The sequence below is a fragment of the Chelonia mydas genome, chromosome 15, assembly GCF_015237465.2.
Source record: "Chelonia mydas isolate rCheMyd1 chromosome 15, rCheMyd1.pri.v2, whole genome shotgun sequence".
Lineage (NCBI taxonomy): Eukaryota > Metazoa > Chordata > Testudines > Cheloniidae > Chelonia > Chelonia mydas.
Window position 1 is genome coordinate 13,146,038 of NC_057856.1, and position 17,967 is coordinate 13,164,004.

At 40.2% G+C, this 17,967-nt stretch overlaps 1 protein-coding gene across 19 annotated transcripts in view; it reads right to left on the minus strand.

Annotated features, from left to right (window-relative positions):
* CABIN1 (calcineurin binding protein 1) overlaps nt 1-17,967 on the minus strand; it is a 212,816-nt gene that overhangs the window by 145,773 nt on the left and 49,076 nt on the right. For 9 of the 19 annotated variants that reach the window (XR_006285947.1, XM_043529056.1, XM_043529053.1 and 6 more), the window contains 3 exons: nt 13,408-13,686; nt 12,445-12,596; nt 11,618-11,796 (listed from right to left, as the gene is read on the minus strand). Coding sequence is in view for 18 of the 19 variants with exons in the window: in XM_043529056.1 (XP_043384991.1) it covers nt 11,618-11,796; nt 12,445-12,596; nt 13,408-13,686 (610 nt within the window). In the remaining variant the exon portion in view is untranslated. The remainder of the gene's footprint in view (nt 1-11,617; nt 11,797-12,444; nt 12,597-13,407; nt 13,687-17,967) is intronic. The other 10 variants (XM_043529059.1, XM_037878947.2, XM_043529057.1 and 7 more) reach the window with 3 other exon arrangements.

Genomic DNA, 17,967 nt, shown 5'->3' on the forward strand with positions numbered 1-17,967 from the left:
TGAAACTGTGAAGGTCCTTGCAAAGGAAGTAGTAAGTAACCGAGAAAAGTAAGAAAGTAAAGCTGTATTAATACAGCTGTATTAATGAGGTATTTAGTTTTTATCAATGAAGTTGCTATTCAACTTGATTGACAGATTCCCCACACTCCACTCCATGAAACTCTTTTTTGAGATGAGAGAGAATGGGGAGATGGTCCTAGGTGTAGCTATATCTGTGGGAAGATACCAGGTTCAAAGAGAAGAAAGGGTAAAACATACAACTTCCTCTTTAGAATACTATCCTGGACATCGGGAGGAAGGGCATGGGTTCTAGTAGCTATAAGGTCTTTCAACTGGGGTAGACGTTCAGATAGCGGTAGAAAAAGGTGCTAAAACAAAGAGCCTTAAACACAGGTGAGCTGTACACAACGCTTTTCTAGTATGTGACATATGTATTCCATTTCATTTTAAAGTAAAGAAAAACCTTTGAACAACCATATTTATGGAGTGGTAACTGATGACATTTATCAAAAGTGTCAGACTCAGACTTTCCCACTCCATAAGGATAGTTGTTCAAAGGCTGTGGTTTCACAGATTTACTGCATGTGGAATATAGTATTTTTACTTACCTTGGCAGTAACTGGAGTTCTTTGAGATATGTGGCTCCTATGTGTATTCCATTTGAGGTATGTGTGCGCTCCATGAGCCTGAAGACCAGAAATTTTTGCTAGCAATGTCCCTTGATCCAGGCCTGCATCCTTCTCCTCATGCTCCAAACTGAGAGCATAAGGGGCGGTGAAAACTGACTACCCCTCCAGTTCCTTGTGTACCACAAATAACCTTTGGAAGTATTTTCAGCAGAGGGGAAGGAGGGCACTGACAGATCCTATGCAAAGAAGGCTGGATCTTGCTCCTGCTTATTTATTGATATAATAAACTGCTGCCCTGTTGTCTAACATGATCTGAACATACAGGGTCTGAATAAGTGGTAGAAATCGTTTGAAGGCTTCATGCAGACTGCAGAACCAGGAGGTTGATGTGTAACTGTGATTCTTGTTGGGTACCACTACCCTGTGCTATATGTTCATTCAGATGGCCTCCCCAGCCTAGTACGGAGGTGTCTGTGACCCATCTTTTCATGGGCTGGGGAGGGACGAAGAGACCCCACTACCACACACACACAGTTCATCTGTTTTCCTACCAGATAAGCTAAGTCAGAACTCTGTGGGGACATGAGACTGCTTTGTCCACAACCACACATGTAGATATCAGAGATGAAGTCTCAAAGAGTGTTACATACATATAAGAGGACATGTGATGTAGGAGGAAGAGACAGCATCATACTGTTGTCTGAGGGCACAGTTGAAGCTGAGTGATGAGCTCCTTCATAGCTTGGAATCTGTCCAGAGGCAGGTATACTTTGGCTCTGATCGAATCCAGGGTTGTTCTAATAAAATGTATAATCTGCACAGGAGCTAAAACAGACTTTTCTTTATTTACTTGGAGTCCTAATGAACATAGGACTTGGACTAAAGATAGGACTGCCCTCTGAACGTCTCGGTACAGCTTCCCCAGGAGTCACCAGCACTTCAAGGTACCGGAATAATAGCGGCGTGCCCTGATCATTCAAAAGTGCTGCCACTACCAGTGTCACCTTTGTGAACACTCATAGCACCATCAAAAGATAGAAGGGGATCACTCCGTACTGGTAATGGTCCAAACAGATGGTGCACTGAAGGAACCTCCTGTGTGCTAGGTGGATGTCTGTGTGGAAATAAGCATTCTTTAAATCAGGAGCTGTGAACCAGTCGCGTTTGTTTAGAGAGGGAACTATAGAGACCAGGGTGATCATCTGAACCACAGGAGGCAGATGAAGGCATTCAGCTGTCTGAAATCTAGTATGGGCCTCCAGCCTACTTTCTTCTTGAGGATTCTTCTTCTTTTGTATGTCAACCTGAAAAGCAATATTAAAAGGTCAACATCCAAGTCTGTCATCTGCTCTGTGGCTTCAGGTGACCTGGAATAAATCAAGGCTTTCTCTTCAGAGAAAGATCTTAGAGGGCAGTGGTTCACTAGTTGTTCCCTGGTTTGGCTGTCTTCTCCACATTCACATATCAGGCTACACTTCATTTTCCATTTGAGTAGTGGTAATTACAAACATCTGTTTGAAATTCTGATGTGGTCTGCTGTGATCCAAAGCTTTTGTGCCATGGTGAAGCTAGATGGCTGGTCTATAGGATCTGTGATCAGGCCTTGATTCTTTACCTCCACTACTTTCCCCACAGCCTCTGCGCCACTTGGTTTTTGCTGATAGTCCCAAGGTTTTGAGAGCTTGGCAACTAACCAGAAGAGATTCCTGGACCAAAGGTAGCATTTTGGAGGAGTTTTGAGATCACCATAGATGAGTTTGTTATTGCATGGTTGTACCCTTGTATTACTGCTGCTTCTCTTCAGTAGTAATAGTAAAATATGGGTGAAGACAGGAAGCCAGATATTCAACTACCGAGAAAGCAAAATTACTCAAGATTGTAACTCTTTGCAATCAGCTTTCTATTTAACTAAGTGATTTCACACAACGGGGTGATTGGGCAACAAAATGGCAGATGAAATTCAATGTTGCTAAATGCAAAGTAATGCTCACTGAAAAACATAATCCCAATTATACATACAGAATGATGGGGTCTAAATTAGCTATTACCACTCAAAAAAGAGATCTTGGGGTCATCGTGGATAGTTCTCCTAAAACATTTGCTGTATGTGCAGAAGCAGTCAAACAAACAAACAAAACAAAACAACACAACACCAAAATGAACAGAATGTTAGGATCCCATAGGAAAGAGTTAGGTAATACGATGGAAAAGTTCATAATTCCCCTATATAAATCCACAGTGTGTGCCCACACCTTGAATACTGCTTGCAGTTCTGTTTGCTGCCCCATCTCAAAAAAATAGATTAGAATTGGAAAAAGTACAGAGAAGGGCAACAAAAATGATCAGGAGTATGGAACAGCTTCCATATGAGGAGAGATTAAAAACACTGGAACTGTTCATCTTAGAAGAGAGACAACGACTAAGGGGGAATATATTAGAGGTCTATAAAATCATTAATAGTATGAACAAATTGAATAAGGAAGTGTTATTTAACTCTTCATGTAACAAAAGAACTGGGTTGACCCAATGAAATTAATAGGCAGCAGGTTTAAAATAAACATAATGAAGTACTTCTTTATTGAATCTACATTCAACCCATGGAGAACTCATTGCCAGAGAATGCTATGAAAGTCAAAAGAATAACTGTTCAAAAGAGAATTAGATAAGTTCATGAGGATAGGTCCATCAGTGGCTATTAGCTAAGATGATTAGGGATGCAACCCCATGCTGGGGGTTTCCCTAAGCCTCTGACAACCAGAAGCTGGGACTGGATGACAGGGAATGGATCACTTGGTAACTGCCCTGTTCTGTTCATTCCCTCTGAAGCATCCGGCACCGGCCACTGCTGGAAGACAGGACACTGGGCTAGATGGACCATAGGTCTGACCCAGTATGTCGTTCTTATGTTCTTAAGATGGAGACCAAGGTGGCTGTCTACAAGGTGTGAGCATCTGTTCCCCAACTGGTCCAAGCTAGTTTGTGGATTATATTGTTCCTAGTTTTTAATCTTGGTATATTCATCTTGGAGAAGAGGAAATATCTTGAGTAGAATATTTTCCCTTGTGCTGAAGCAGTACCAGTTCTATGGCTTACAGATGGAGCAGAACTCTACTTCCTTTCTGAGCATCTTCTTCTGAGAGGGGTCACTGAAGAGGGACATGGAAGGGGGGTCTGAAGGGAGAACAGACAGGAACTCTGTCACATCACCAGTAGTGATAACCTCTAGAACCCATCTGTTTGACGTTATTCGGTGCCATGCTGAGAAAAAGTGAACTAGATGACCTCCAAATAGGGTGCAGGAGTCCTGTGTATGTGTCAGAGGCCTGATTCTTGGCTTCTGAAAGCCCCATGAAAAGGATTTCCTGGTGGGAGGCTAGGGCTGGAAGGAGAATGAAGAGGAAAAGTTCTGCTTACTGGGTTGTAATCTTTGGTGTTTGCTAGGAACTCACAAATCCTTTGATGGTAGAATGGTTATGGGGCTGGACACTGCCTGTAAGACTGAGGTTTAGGATACTTCCTCTGTGGCCCCAGGGTATAGATACCCAGAGAGCGAAGAATTGCTCATGGGTCTTTAAGGGTATGTAACAATTTATCTTTTTTCATGCTGAATGGGTTATTTCTCTCAAGAAGCAGATCCTCCACAGTGGATTGGACTTCTTTGGTAAATATGGAGGATTGGAGCCATGAATCCCTTCTCATAATTATAGATGCTGCCATTGACTAGGAGGCTAATTAATTAATACAACCATATTTCAACTTTAAAGCTTGGTTCTATTTCACTAAATGGAACTGTACACTCACCAAAGTGAAGTTCTTTCTTCAAAAGAGGTCTACACATTTGGCCTCCTTGCCTGTGGGTGTAAATCTGGTTTGATACTGCTTGTCACTTTTGGTGACAGCCTGCAACACTACAGAGTTCGGAGTATGAAAAAGTAAGTAAGTATTCCATCTCTTTCAATGGTACAAAATATTTCTTCTCTGCTCTTTTCAGAGTGACAGCACAAGTAGCTGGAGTATTCCAGACCATTCTGGTTGGTTCTAAAATGGCTTCATTAATAGGCAGTGCCTCCTTCCTGGGACCAGCTCTTTGGAAGATATCTAACAGCTCATGAGTGATGTCCTGCATTTTATCCAGAGGTATCTGCAGCGTGTCTGCAATTCTCCCAAGGTGGTCTTGGAACTGCCTATAGTCAGGTAGTGATGGTGATTGTGTGATCACCTCATCTGATGAGGACAACGATAATCATCCCACAGGGGTGAATGGTTCCAGCTATATGGGTTTCTCCTCTTCTTCAGAGTGTTCCTGATTAAGTTGAGGTTCTTTCCCAGGTGGCAATCCTGCCTTGCCTCTCATTGAGATCTCAAAAATTTGGGAGTCACAAAGATGGATCTCAGGGACACCAATAAGGCTAGTGCAAGGGGTAATAGAGGTAATGGGGTGGATTCCAGAGAGGAGGGTACCATTGGTCCTGAGTTGGGCAGTCCTTCCTATGAGAATATGAAGGCACCCATGATATTTTGGAGACTCTGTCAGGGCTGACTTCCTGCCTTGTTAAAGCTGGTGAAGCTCTCCCGCTAATTCCAGACTAAGTGGAAGAAAATAAGGCCTCTGTGTTGATGGGCGGTGCCATCAGTACCAGGTCTCATTATGTATTGGTTGGCTGATAGTACAGGAGAGTGGTGAAGTGATGGTGTCAGGAGGTCCCTGGTTAGGACTGGATCTAACAGTATCAGCGATTCCAGATCTGCAAAGATGGTAAGGTCCTCCAGGATAGAGTATCTAGTCTGTTGATGGAGAGTGGACCCAGTTTCTGTCCCTTAGCAGTGCTGGTTTCAGAAGGACAGTGGTTTTCAGTAACAATGATTTCTTATCTCTTCATGCTGGTACCATCAGTGTAGGATGTGTCCATGTTCCTCTTTCCATTGTCATTACCAGAGATAGGCCTGTTCCTTTGGCTATCAACTGTTTTGGGGGACTCTTGATTCTCCCTGTCAAGGAACCAGTACCATGCTCCTTAGGAGTTCCAGACACATCCGTATCAAGGCGTGGGGCCTTACTGACCTAGAAGTTGTCAGCAAGGAGGTCCTCTTTTTAGGTGAGGACTTGGCAGGAGATTTCGCACGTGTCTTGTGAGAGTGTTTGCTTTTACTCTCCTCATGTCTCTGTTTGGAAGAGTCTTTAACTCTGCCCTGAGCAGCCCTGGAGGCAGAGACCACCGTGATCAAAGGGGTGCTTCTCAATGCTTCTGTCTGATGTGCAGAAGAGTGTGATGGGCCAGAATAAGACTGAAGTCTCACACAGTTGTCCATCAGGAATCTTGAAAGCCTGAATTCATGAGACTGATGGGTTCAGCAAGGAAAGCAAGGGCAGATACTACACTTAGAAGGATTATGAGCTTCCCCAAGGCAATAGAGGCATGCAGTGTGGAAGTCGGTGACCAGGAAGACCCAGGGATAGGACTTGCACACCCTGGGATCTTGGGCATACTGGGCACCCCCATATGGGGGGAGGGGTGTTTGGGTGGGGGTGCCCCCAGAACTCTGAACTGCTTTAACTACACTATCTAAAACTGCTAAAACTTAACAGTATCTGATTTTTTGATCAGGAACCCTAGCTAAAGCTACGGACACTAGAGAAGTTCTGTCTCAGACCACATGCAGTAGAAAGGAACTGGAGAAGTGGTAGGTCTGCACCACCCCTTATGCCCTTGGTTCAGAGTGGGAAGAGGAGAAAGGTGCAGGTCAAGCAAAAAAATCTGCCCATCTCAGGTGCATGGAACACATATGCACCTCGACTGGAATACACTTAGTGACCATCACTCAAAGAACTCTAGCTTACACACACGTTTATCTTCAATGGTATGCAGTCGAAACATTTGGGATTACTTGGCCTCATACCACTGTGATTCTTGAAACAGACCCCAGTCATAATAGATGACACTACACAAATCTGGAATCAAAATGCACTTTCATGTAATTAATTTTTTTTTTTTAAAAGAAAAAGATAAAAAGTTGAGTTTTGCACTGGAGCAGCTTCACCACTTGAGGCAGAGTGTCTCTCTCCATGTACAGAAAGGACTTCCCTTACAAAATGAGTCAAAGATGTAATCCTGGATTGGGTCTAGTTTCATCAAATCATTAGATACATGTTAGTAACTCGTAACTCTAACAACTGCTATACTTCAACCATCAACAATCTCAGAGCACAGAGGCTCATCAACATTCCATTTATCTGGTCAGATTCTTCTTATAAATTTATATACTGAATATCAATTTCAGATTTTTTCTCATTCAACCCCATTAAAATAGGGGAGCTAAATAGATTAAATTACAGAAAGGATAAAAAAGCAGGATAATAGTAATTGCCATCCTGGATCCATTAGTCCAATGTCCTGTCTCCAAGAGCATCCAGTTCCAGATGCCACAGAGGCAGGTGCAAAATCACAACAGTAGTCAAATGTACAATTATCTCCCGCCATGAAGGTTTCATTCTAATCTCTAATAGTGAGAGATTGGTTTAAACTCTGATGCATGAGGATTTTGTAACCCTTCCAAAACTCTGTTTGTATTAACTGTTATAACTCTGGATATTCTTGTTATCCATCTAAATGTCCACTCTCTTTGAATCTTATTAAATTCTTGGCACCAGTGACAAGTTGATGCACAATATCCTCATGGATCACCTTTGACTCATCAATAACTTGAGAATCCCACTCTCACAGAAACTGCACACCTCTACATCATTTGCAGAATCACAGGACCAGCGGATTATGAAGTGGGACTCCTCCCACAGCACGAAGCAAGTAGCCTTTCCCAGTGAGCTTAACATGCAGTTTTTGCCAATTATTGAAGCAAGCCGTGACAGGTAAAAGCAGGAAGAAAATGTCTAGGGAACAGAACTGTATAAAGGTTAGGGGCAGCACGGGCAATATTGGTTGCAAAAGCAGTCAAGCAAAGATAAACACAAAAAAAGGATAATGACATATAATTGAACAGAAGGCAGTAAATGACAAGGGTAAAGACAACAACAATATAATGTTTCAGCATTACAGTAGCAATGGGCATTCCATGCATTTTCTGCACTGTCTCACAACACTTCATTGATAGATACATACATAGCTGAACATCAACATATTCAAAAGACAGATGCCACAGCAAAAGGACAAACTTCAGTTCTCTCTCTGGGAACTAGATTTCTTATTTGGATAATTGTTTTTATTTAGATACACCTTTTATTTCTTCTCTTTCTGAATTAACTTCAATATTTAAAACAGGGATTAGCTGAATACATTGAGACTGTAACTGTTGAAAGTCTGTATTTTCTCCCTCTCTCTCTGTGAAGAGCTGCACATATCCACAGCTTAATCACTGTGCATTCAGTAGAAAGTTGGCCCTCTAGCTGGGTAAGTTAATCATAGTGATATCCTAGGTGAGGCAAATGTCCTATTTAATCCCAGACTGCTATTTTAAAATAGTAAATAACAGAGGTCTACATTTGGTTCATCCACTGTTAAATTCAGATTTTTACTCTGTTGGGTTACAAAACCAGTGATGTGAAGGGGAGGGAAAAGGAGAGACTGGGCTAACACAACAAAGGGGAAAAGGGGATGTTGCCTGGTGAATGAGTAAGAAAGAGCACTGAGAGAAGCAGCCACCTGTTTTGTGCATGCACAACTGCCAGCAAACACTAGCTGCAGCTCAGCTATATTTCTTGCCTCCTGAAGGAAAGATGCAGGTCAGCAGCTGCCATAGGGAGACAGGGCTAGAAATGTGTGTACTGTACTGTACAATAAAGTACGGTACTACTCTACAAGCTTTTATTGCTCCATATTTTCCAGTTTGTCTAAAGCATGATATTCTAAACCAGTACTACAGGGATTCAAAACGGTCTACACTATAGCAGTCATTTCCGAATTTCGTGTCCATCTTTTCACAGATATAGAAATATGCTGGACAGTTATAGTACAATATGAGAGAGATAAGGGGCAAGCTTGTCTCTCTCACCAACAGAAGTTGGTCCACTAAAATATATGATTTCACCCACCTTATCTCTCCAATATATTGGGACCAAAATGGATACAACTACACTACATAATACTATATGGACATTACAGCTACATCACCTGAAAATAAATGCTTGCCCTTTACATTTTAGCTGTGTAGAGGTGCACACTTGAGGATTGGAGTCCAGTGATTTTCAGTGAAGGGCTCCTGTCTGTGGATGAACTCACTCTCTCTTGAAGTCAGCCAGTTTGCTGACCTCAGGGTACAGTACAAGATATCTTGGTAAAGCATTTGTTTGACTATGGACCATTGCTGAGTTATTTACTAAGTTTGCTTTTGGCAATTCAGGCAGAGGGGATTTTTGTGTGGGGGATCTATTGTAGTCACTTATATTATTGTCCTTTGTCAGGTGCCATGGTAATAAGTACATAAAAATACTAAGACAATTAGGGTAGATAACTGAACTGAATTTGGGCCAAACTATTTCATTCATGAACAATGCCAGTGTGGGCCATTTCAACTGGTGTCAGAATAGCAAAAAGTTCCCCCAAAGTAGTAAGTTAAAAAAAAAAAAAGAAAAGAAAAAAAAAAAAGAAAGCAATTGACTATTTTTAGGAACAGTATAATGGAAATGCAGACACCACACTTCTGCAGCAATTAGGTTGCGTTAAAGATGTCAGTAGCACTTTACTTTAAAAAGTACATATTTTAACAAAAGTATTATGCAAATTAATGCAAAGCAATGCAATATTAGTAATACACACACACACACACACACACAGGTGAGTCACTTCTGAGCTTCCCAACCTGTTAGCACTCCTCCATCTGCAACAGCAGCCCTAGGCAAATATTTTAATTTCCTGGGGCTCTTCAGTGTGCTGCTGCTGTAGTTTGGCTTTGCCAGCAATTTATAAGGCATTATGATTGGTGCAGTGCTTTGCAATTCTACCTGTAATAGTCACACTCTACCTTCCAAGAGGGCACCCTAACTTGGCTTCTTCTACAAATTGACAATCTCTATAGCTGTGACAGCAGCTATGCTATGCCAGGCTTGCAGCTCCTATAATTGCTGCTTCAGCCCTGATGGATGTAGCAGCTCCGTAGCTTGCACCTTTTGGTTTTGCTAAGTAGCCCACCTTCCTCCCATCAGGAAATTAGTATGCCATCATCCATTATACCTTCTTGTGAGTGAATGCACTCATGACATGAACTGCAACAACTCATTTGTCTCCACAAAACATTTCAGCAAGCTGTAGGGCCTATGCATATGTAGTCTGACAGAGAATTGAATCGCACAGTGCATATTATTTTAGGATACTTTTTAATTTTTTTTACATTTTTCGTTTGCTGTGTCAGTCTCCACAACGAGTGGGGGGAAAAAAGCAGGTCATGACTGGCCCCACATCCAAGTAACAGCAGAATTATTCGAGAAGAATCTTTGACTAACAGGACAAAAACTATCTGCTAATGAATGTGGCTGACAACGGAGAAGTAAATAATGTACCTGCCAACAAATAGAGGTGACTGTCCAATGATTTCCAAAGCATACTAGCTACATAAAGAAACTTCTTGCTTTCCAGGCACATGCTGTATGAGTCTGATCTGATCCAAAGCCCACTGAAGTCAATGCAAAGACTCCCATTGACTTTAATAGGCTTTGGATCAGGCCCTAAATCTTTATCCCTATTCTCTCTCTCATTTATATTTTACTTATACACACACACACGACTGGTAGAGAAAGGACACGGAGCAGTTAAAGCAGTATAAGTGCCTGCCTATATATAACTCATTCACACTAATGTGCGTGTGTGTGTACATACATATTACACACACACACACACTGTCTGTCTCTCTATTAAAACCGTGAACGAATTACTGCATACTGAAATGAAGGTTTGGATAAAACAAACTTGTAAGTATTCAGGTTAGTGAAGGAAATGCAAAAACCCTCTGCTGGTTTTAATCGAGAAGTTATTTATTAGTAGCGAAGAAAAGCAAACAAATACACCTTGTCGGGTACTGGACATTTAGCTACTGGTTTCAAAATTGGGTCACATTTTTATGGTTTAAATATTTTTGAAATGTTGACAGGCATGGAAGCAGCCCATCCAAAAGAAATAAGTTCAGATCAGGAACAGCAGTTCCTCAAGGAGGATGCTGTAATCCATCAACATTCACCTGCAGAAGCACTCTGCAGAATATGTACTTTATTCATGAATGTTGGTAGCCACAAATCTAGAGGGACAGATAGCTAAGCTGGTCACCAGTGTGGTGATGTTGAAACAAAATTGCCTGCCAAAAGATAGTGTCAGGTTTCCTAAATAGTAGATTTCTATTAATTTGTATTGCAACGACACACTACACTGCCCTACTACTTTTCTTTCTAAACCAATCAGCTGTTATTTTATGATCCACAGAAATGTGCTGCTAGCCAGTTGTTGTAAATAATAAAGAAAAAATTAAAAGATGAAGTCTATTAGACCACCATGCAAATCACCTTGTGCTGATAAGCAATATATTCAGACAGTCGCCACCTGCCTCATTCCAAATGGGATAAACTCTGGTGAGATTTTTTTGGATGGAACATCACAAAAAGTTAACTGAATTGCTCAGATTCTCACCAAGTCAAGGAAGCACTGAAATGGTACAACCTCAGGTATCAATTAAACCCAAGTCTTTCCTCATAAGCTCAAGTAGTACATGATTGGCTCTAGAGATATGCCACATTACTGAAGGACCATTTAATAGCCACATACTCCATCCCACTCCCATTCCCATTTAGTCTGGGTGGGAGGTGACGACCTTGAATGTTTTATTTAAAGCTCTGACCACTGTGAATTTATGAAGTTAATGAGCAGCAATATTGCCCGTGTTACCACAGACCCATCACCCTCCTTGAAATGAGCAGATTGATCTTCCCAGGTCAAGCCCCCCATGATTAAAGCACCTCCCTGTGCTGGCAGTATTGAGAACAGGGACTGTACCATCCGGCGTTGCCTGCTGACGGGGTTTTTTACATTTGACGTAATCGTGGTCAACTGGAGTGGCTGTGTAAGGTGGGGATGTCAGACCTGGACCAGAGGATGAGGGGAGGGAAGTCCCAGGGCCTGGTACTGTTCCAGCAGAAGAGTGAGAGTCTTCATCAATCATGCAAGTCTTTTCCCTGGGTAGATGGGAAGAAGACAAAAATGAAAAGGAAGAGTATTAGCATAGTCAGTGTCTATGTAAATTAAATGGAAACAGACTGCTCCTCTTGCATCATTATCTTCTGTATATAATCAAATCTATGAGCAACATCAACAAGATGGATTTTCACCATAAGACATAGGAAAGAAATGAAAAAGGGCAAACTGGATCCCCATCAATGGTTTGTGTCAAGACATCTTTATTTTATAACCATTAACAAACCAAAGCTAGAGGACTCATGTCAATAAATTAAGCTGGACTTTTAAGTAAAGCATCTGCTAATTAATCAAAAATAATGGTTTCACCAGTGTATCCAAAGATGAGCTTGTCCCCGTCTCTTGTTAACCTTCCTCCTTACATTGTGCCTATATATTGCAGAGATCTCAGAAAAATCAATAATGTAAGTTCTATGATGTGGAACACTAGATGCCATAAGAGTGAGTTAAAGTCTTAACATTTTGGGGCTTCTGTTGGTTTACAGCACATTCATTGTTACTGTAATAGTTTGTGGACACCTGTTTTGAATCTGTGTAGATGCCTACACAAATAATAATCTTTACATTAAAAGCCTGCTTGGTGTGGAAAAAGCATGTTTTCAGAGTATTTTCTGGAAGTTAGCACTCACTTTTCTGTAACTTTTGGAGTGTTCTTCTCTTCACCCCTGGCAAATGGTCCCTCAGAAGCCTCCTTCATGAAAGTAAGTAATATCTCCGCATCCACCCCAGAGTCTGGCTTCCCCACAAGTTTCAGAATAGAGGCATGAAGCCGGAAGTAAACCTAGGAAAACAAAACACAGTCCATTAAATCAGAAGAGAGCTCAGAATTCTGAAACTAGTTCCAAGAAGTAGGCCCTGCTCTGCAAAAATTTCTGAGATTTGCAGAGCAAGTTATTTGCTGTCACATGTACCCCATCAGGACATTTCCTGTCCATCCCAGTCAAGTAAACGGCACAGGTTCTCAGAACAAAAATGTGCTCCCTCCAGGCAATGGAATGAAGCAATGAGGACAGACATGGGAGGAGGTCATTGGATACATACTACAGCCAATGTCCTTAACAAGCTGTACCATGGATGCAGAGGGTCTGTGACTACTACGTCAGCCCATGGGCTCATGCCCTGCCTCTGGGCGAGGGGATGGATTTCACCCCAACCACCTACATTTCAACCTCAAAGTCTGACTGATGAGTTTTATGTGGGTAAAGCGAATTTGACTCTTGTTAAATAAGTGATAAATAATAGCATTATCTGATACCAGTACCATACCTATAAACTGGCTTTATAATGCAAGCATTTAGGAATTCCATTTGATTCCTGGTTTTTGCCTTGAATATATTTCCATCTCTAAAGTACAATGCACATCTATTGCCACTACTCTAATAATAATGATTATCGTTATTTCAACTAACGGGAGAAAAAACAAAATTTTAAAACACAGAGGTTTAAAAACAGAAAATGGTGTCTACTGGTTAAACTATGCATGTGTGGCAACATTTTCAACACACTGAAAACATGGTAACAGCTGTTAAATTCTGATTCAGTTTAGTTAGTAGACCTGGCACCAAGCTTTTGTGTGTGTTTTTCCATTTTACCTCTAATGCCTCCATGGCAAGTTCTGGTGGGTTATGGTAGTGAATCTTCTTTGGATACCTGGCAGCTTCTTCATGGAGGTAGTGACCTGCCTGTTTGTAATGAAGCAGATAGACAACTGGAGACTGCTTTTGCTTCTCTGCAATCTTTCCCAGCATGTAGTGAATAAGCCACTCCTCTTCATCTCCATCTCCCTCACAGCGAGATGCCGAAGTAAAGCAGAGTTTGGCTGTCTCCAACATGCTGTCTCGACGCTCTTCCATCTGCAATGGGACAAGATGCTGAAAACATGAGTTCACCCTTAGCTGGGATGAACAATGTTGAAATTTATTCTACTGCATATGAAAGTTCACAAAAGCAATAGGTTATTTAAAAATCCTTTGGATTTAATGGCAGAGCATACAAAATGTATCCAACTACCCAAATGGCTTCTCAAAACTCATAAAATGTGGTGCATATGAATCTGTGTTTCATTCAGTTAAAGGCCTTCTCACATTAATGACTCAAATAAAGTGGTAAGGAAAAAAATGTATAAATGTAAAACACTTGTGGAGAAATTAACAGACAGTGATTCTGTTTCTTTTCCATCACTGTAAGCAATTCTCTCAACACATATATTTAAAAATAAGAATTAGGGATATTTACCTAACTCTGCACCTAATAGTCTACTAGAACACAGGCCATTAGAATTCACAAAAAAATACATTTTATAGTAGTTGGTGAGAATCTGATTTTGAGCCTCATAAGCAAGGCAGCAGTATTGATTTTTACAAAACGAAACAGCATAAATTAAGGTTAGCCTTCCCCGAGGATGAACTAAAAAATATTTAAGAATATAAAGTAATGACAGCATCTTAAGTACTGTCTGGAAAAGTGTTGCTTTATTTTACAGAGTTTAAATATAATGTTAAATATTAATTATGAAATTCTTGAACAGAAAATATTCTTGAAACACATCTGCCCCCTTTTACATAATTCATTTAAGAAGAATCCCTTTGATTACGGTTTGGTATACAACAACAGTGGTTTTGTGTTTGTTTTTAAACAGATATATCCCTAAAAGGGAGAATCATGCTGTTCTAACTCACCTTTTGTTACACCGAAAGCTTAGCCTTTTCAAAGGTTTATACCTTTATAACACATTCATTTTAAAATGAAGAGTGAAACCATTTAAAAAAAAATTCTGGTTTGGTGCATGGAAACTTAAGTTGGCTGGTCTGTACCCACATTATAACTCTGTTACAAATGGTAACTAAAGTATTGTCCATTCAATTCCTTAATAAGTACCTTACTGTGATAGGTTTACAAGACAGTAATGAGCAAGTCTTTATTGTGAAGAATGGCATGGACTGTAATGACTTGAGGCTTCAAGGTAGTTAATTCTGGAGTTCTTAGGTACAATTACCAAGTAATCTTTAGAGATGTAATAACACACTCTTACATGGCAGTCCACAGTAAACCTTGTATGGTTACAATGTAACTAAGAGCAGTAACATAGTCAAAAGCCTTCTTTTCTTATGTGTGTAAAGCTCTGCACACTTCTATGGTGGTACTACATATATAAATACAGAATGGGAAGGTGGTAAATATTCAAACCTGGGAACACTCAAAACTGAGAAAGGTGAAAATGTAATTTAATCTCCTCCCACTAACATTTGGGATGCTAACACCTCGAGAGCTTTGGAAGAGATGGGAGTAGAGGTGCTAGCAAATGTTTATACTCTTAAAATTACTCTAATATCAGCATCACCATGTCCTATGGTTCTCACCTCTCAATAGCAACATCACAATTTATATGTGGCCAAATAAAAAGATGAATCTTTCTAACTACAAAATCGCAAATAAATAAATAACTAATTCTGGCACTGTTGTATCCGAGAACTCATGCCAATCAGGCACAATTTTGCTAGGAAAGAGCCCTGGATTTCTTTCCCTTTCTACAATGACCACCTTCCCAAATTATGGTTAGAAGAGGCAAGAAATCTAAAAACAGGATCCGAAAAATTGATTTGGTGTAATCTCCTTGGTTAGGTGTCTGACCTTTCACCATTAGTTTTAATATTTCATGAATAAATAGGAATTGAGAAGTTGAGATCCTGAACACGCTAAGATACTTTTCATAGCATCCACTAAAGAGCAGCAAGAACCTGGATGAGTAAATTTGACTGTATGTTTATTTTGTTTTTCTGGGAGGCACAGAGATTCACTGAAGTTAGCCTTCATGAATTCAAATCAACTCAGCGCATTTTCCACAAACATGTTTGTTTAGAGATGCTATTTCAGTAGATCATCTGTTGCTATGGAGTATGGCTGCTGACAGCCACCACTTTGTTTATAATCCAAATTATCAACAGCTTATATAATGTTCCTTTTGCTTCATGGGAACACCCTGGTACACTTCTGATTGTTTTACTGCAAGACAAAAATCTGAATTCCAACCCTTGGGGCAAATTTGCTCTAGAAAACATTTTATATACAAAAGGCAAATTGCAAAGCAAAAATTTAAGTCCAGATTTATTCGTTAAGCTCCGCACTAACCAAGTTGTGGGAGGCATTCAACGTTATAATTAACCTTTTAGACGTTCTTTCCCCACCTTAGTGGAACCCTTTTATAACCTCTTGATTCACTGAAGACATGCCAAAATGCATCATTCTGTGACATCACAAATACCATGAATTGTATTGAGACATCTGGGATAGCTTCCATGAACCAAGATCTACCAAGAGGGCCGAACACCACTCTGTGTTGAACATCCCTCAGAACTTCCTTAATGGGGGCATTCAACACAGAAATTCAGCTCAAGTTTTTATTTTTCTTTGCAGTTCAGCTAACTCAGGATTAGAGCCTCTTAGAGATTTTTGAATAAAAAACAAGAATGACGACTATGCCTCTTGAGATACGTTTTCTCTGAACATGGGATCCTCCCAAGACCCATGTTTTCCAAATGGGATTTTCAGCTCCTTTTGTGCCTAGCTCAAGAAGTGTTGAAGAAAATGATTCACTACCTTGAGTTAACTGAGAGTTTGGTTTTCACACATCTAGCATTGTGTGATCACAAAATGGTATTTTTAAAATTCTGACAATATAAAAGATTAGAAAATAACCAATTAACTTTCAGTGCAGTTAAGTTATCAGGCAGTCCTAACTCTTTCCTGCTTTCAGGATACAAACACCTTTCATTTCACAGTATTACTTTAATGGATCTCTTCAGAAACTCAAGTAATGGCCATTTGTTCTTCATCTGTAAGGATACTGGGTGGAACAATGGTCTTTAAGACAGTGCCTCATTTCTTAAGTTGATTAATTCATATCTCATTCCGCAAGTAAAACCCCAGTAAGATTTAGGAGAAGATATGCCTCTGAACAAACTACATGGAAAAGCATGGGGGAGAGATTCAAAACAAACTCTGATTGGCTCGCGTTGCATGCCTCTTATTGCAGTCCGAACGCAGCAAGTGATTCTATGATTTCCAAATCTCTCCAGTGACATACGATGCTCCTGAGCGAGACAAATACTCTTTATACTGAATCACTTCAAGGTGCTCATCTTATTCACTGAGAAGCCATCTAACTTTCAGTTAGAAAGATCAACTAAGCCATATAACCCTACATGATTCCTGATGCTTAAAGTTATCTAAAAAAAAGTCTCTCTCTGTTTCCAGAGATTGTGATTTATCTACTTGTCTGCAACAGGATATTTTAAGACCTTTTTTCCACTTAGCTCATGTAAGAAAGTTCATTTTAATTCCACACAGTGGTTCACACCAGTACTGTTTCTTTGAGTCTCCTCTTCCATATTTTCTCTGGCATATTCTTTAATTACCTTTGCTGGAAAAGTAATTATGGTTTAACTTCATGCTGAGGAATAGGATTCAGAGCACGTTTTCACAGAACCTTTGCAGGATGGACAAGAGCCTTCGAGAAGGCAGCAGGAGAAGGTATTCTCATTGCACCTTCTCTTCCATTCATATACTGGGGAACTTTAGATTTTCTTGAGTATTTAATAGCTCACAGACCAGAGACAATTCACCTTCTTTTTTTTTTCCTTCAAATTTCCATTCCTTCACTGTAATCTGATACTTGAGAGTCAGGATGGAAGATAAATGTATCAGTCAGAAAGAGGGGGATACAACACTGTCTATATCTAGTGACCCAAGTTTATAAAGATTAAAGTTGCTTTTCCGCCTTGGATCAGCAGAAAATTTCACAATCAAGATAATTTATGGATGGCTGTTGGTCAGGGGTCAATTATCACGTAAATTACTTCCTTGAAAATGCTATTGAGATGTTTGTCATTGAACAGTTTTGATCATGAGCTTAAGTAAATAACCCAAATGTAACAAAGAGAGAACCCTCATTACGACACAAGAGAAATGATGTTGTGTGGACACAAATGTGAGCTACCCAATTTTCTGGTCTTTTGCCTATTTAAAAAGAGGTGTTTCATCTTATTCTGAAGTAATTTGTATGAAGTTTAGTAACAGGGAAAGTAAATGTATTGTACATACTTGCAGTTCATTACAAATTCATAAGTATTTGGCTTTTTTCCTGCTGGTTCCGC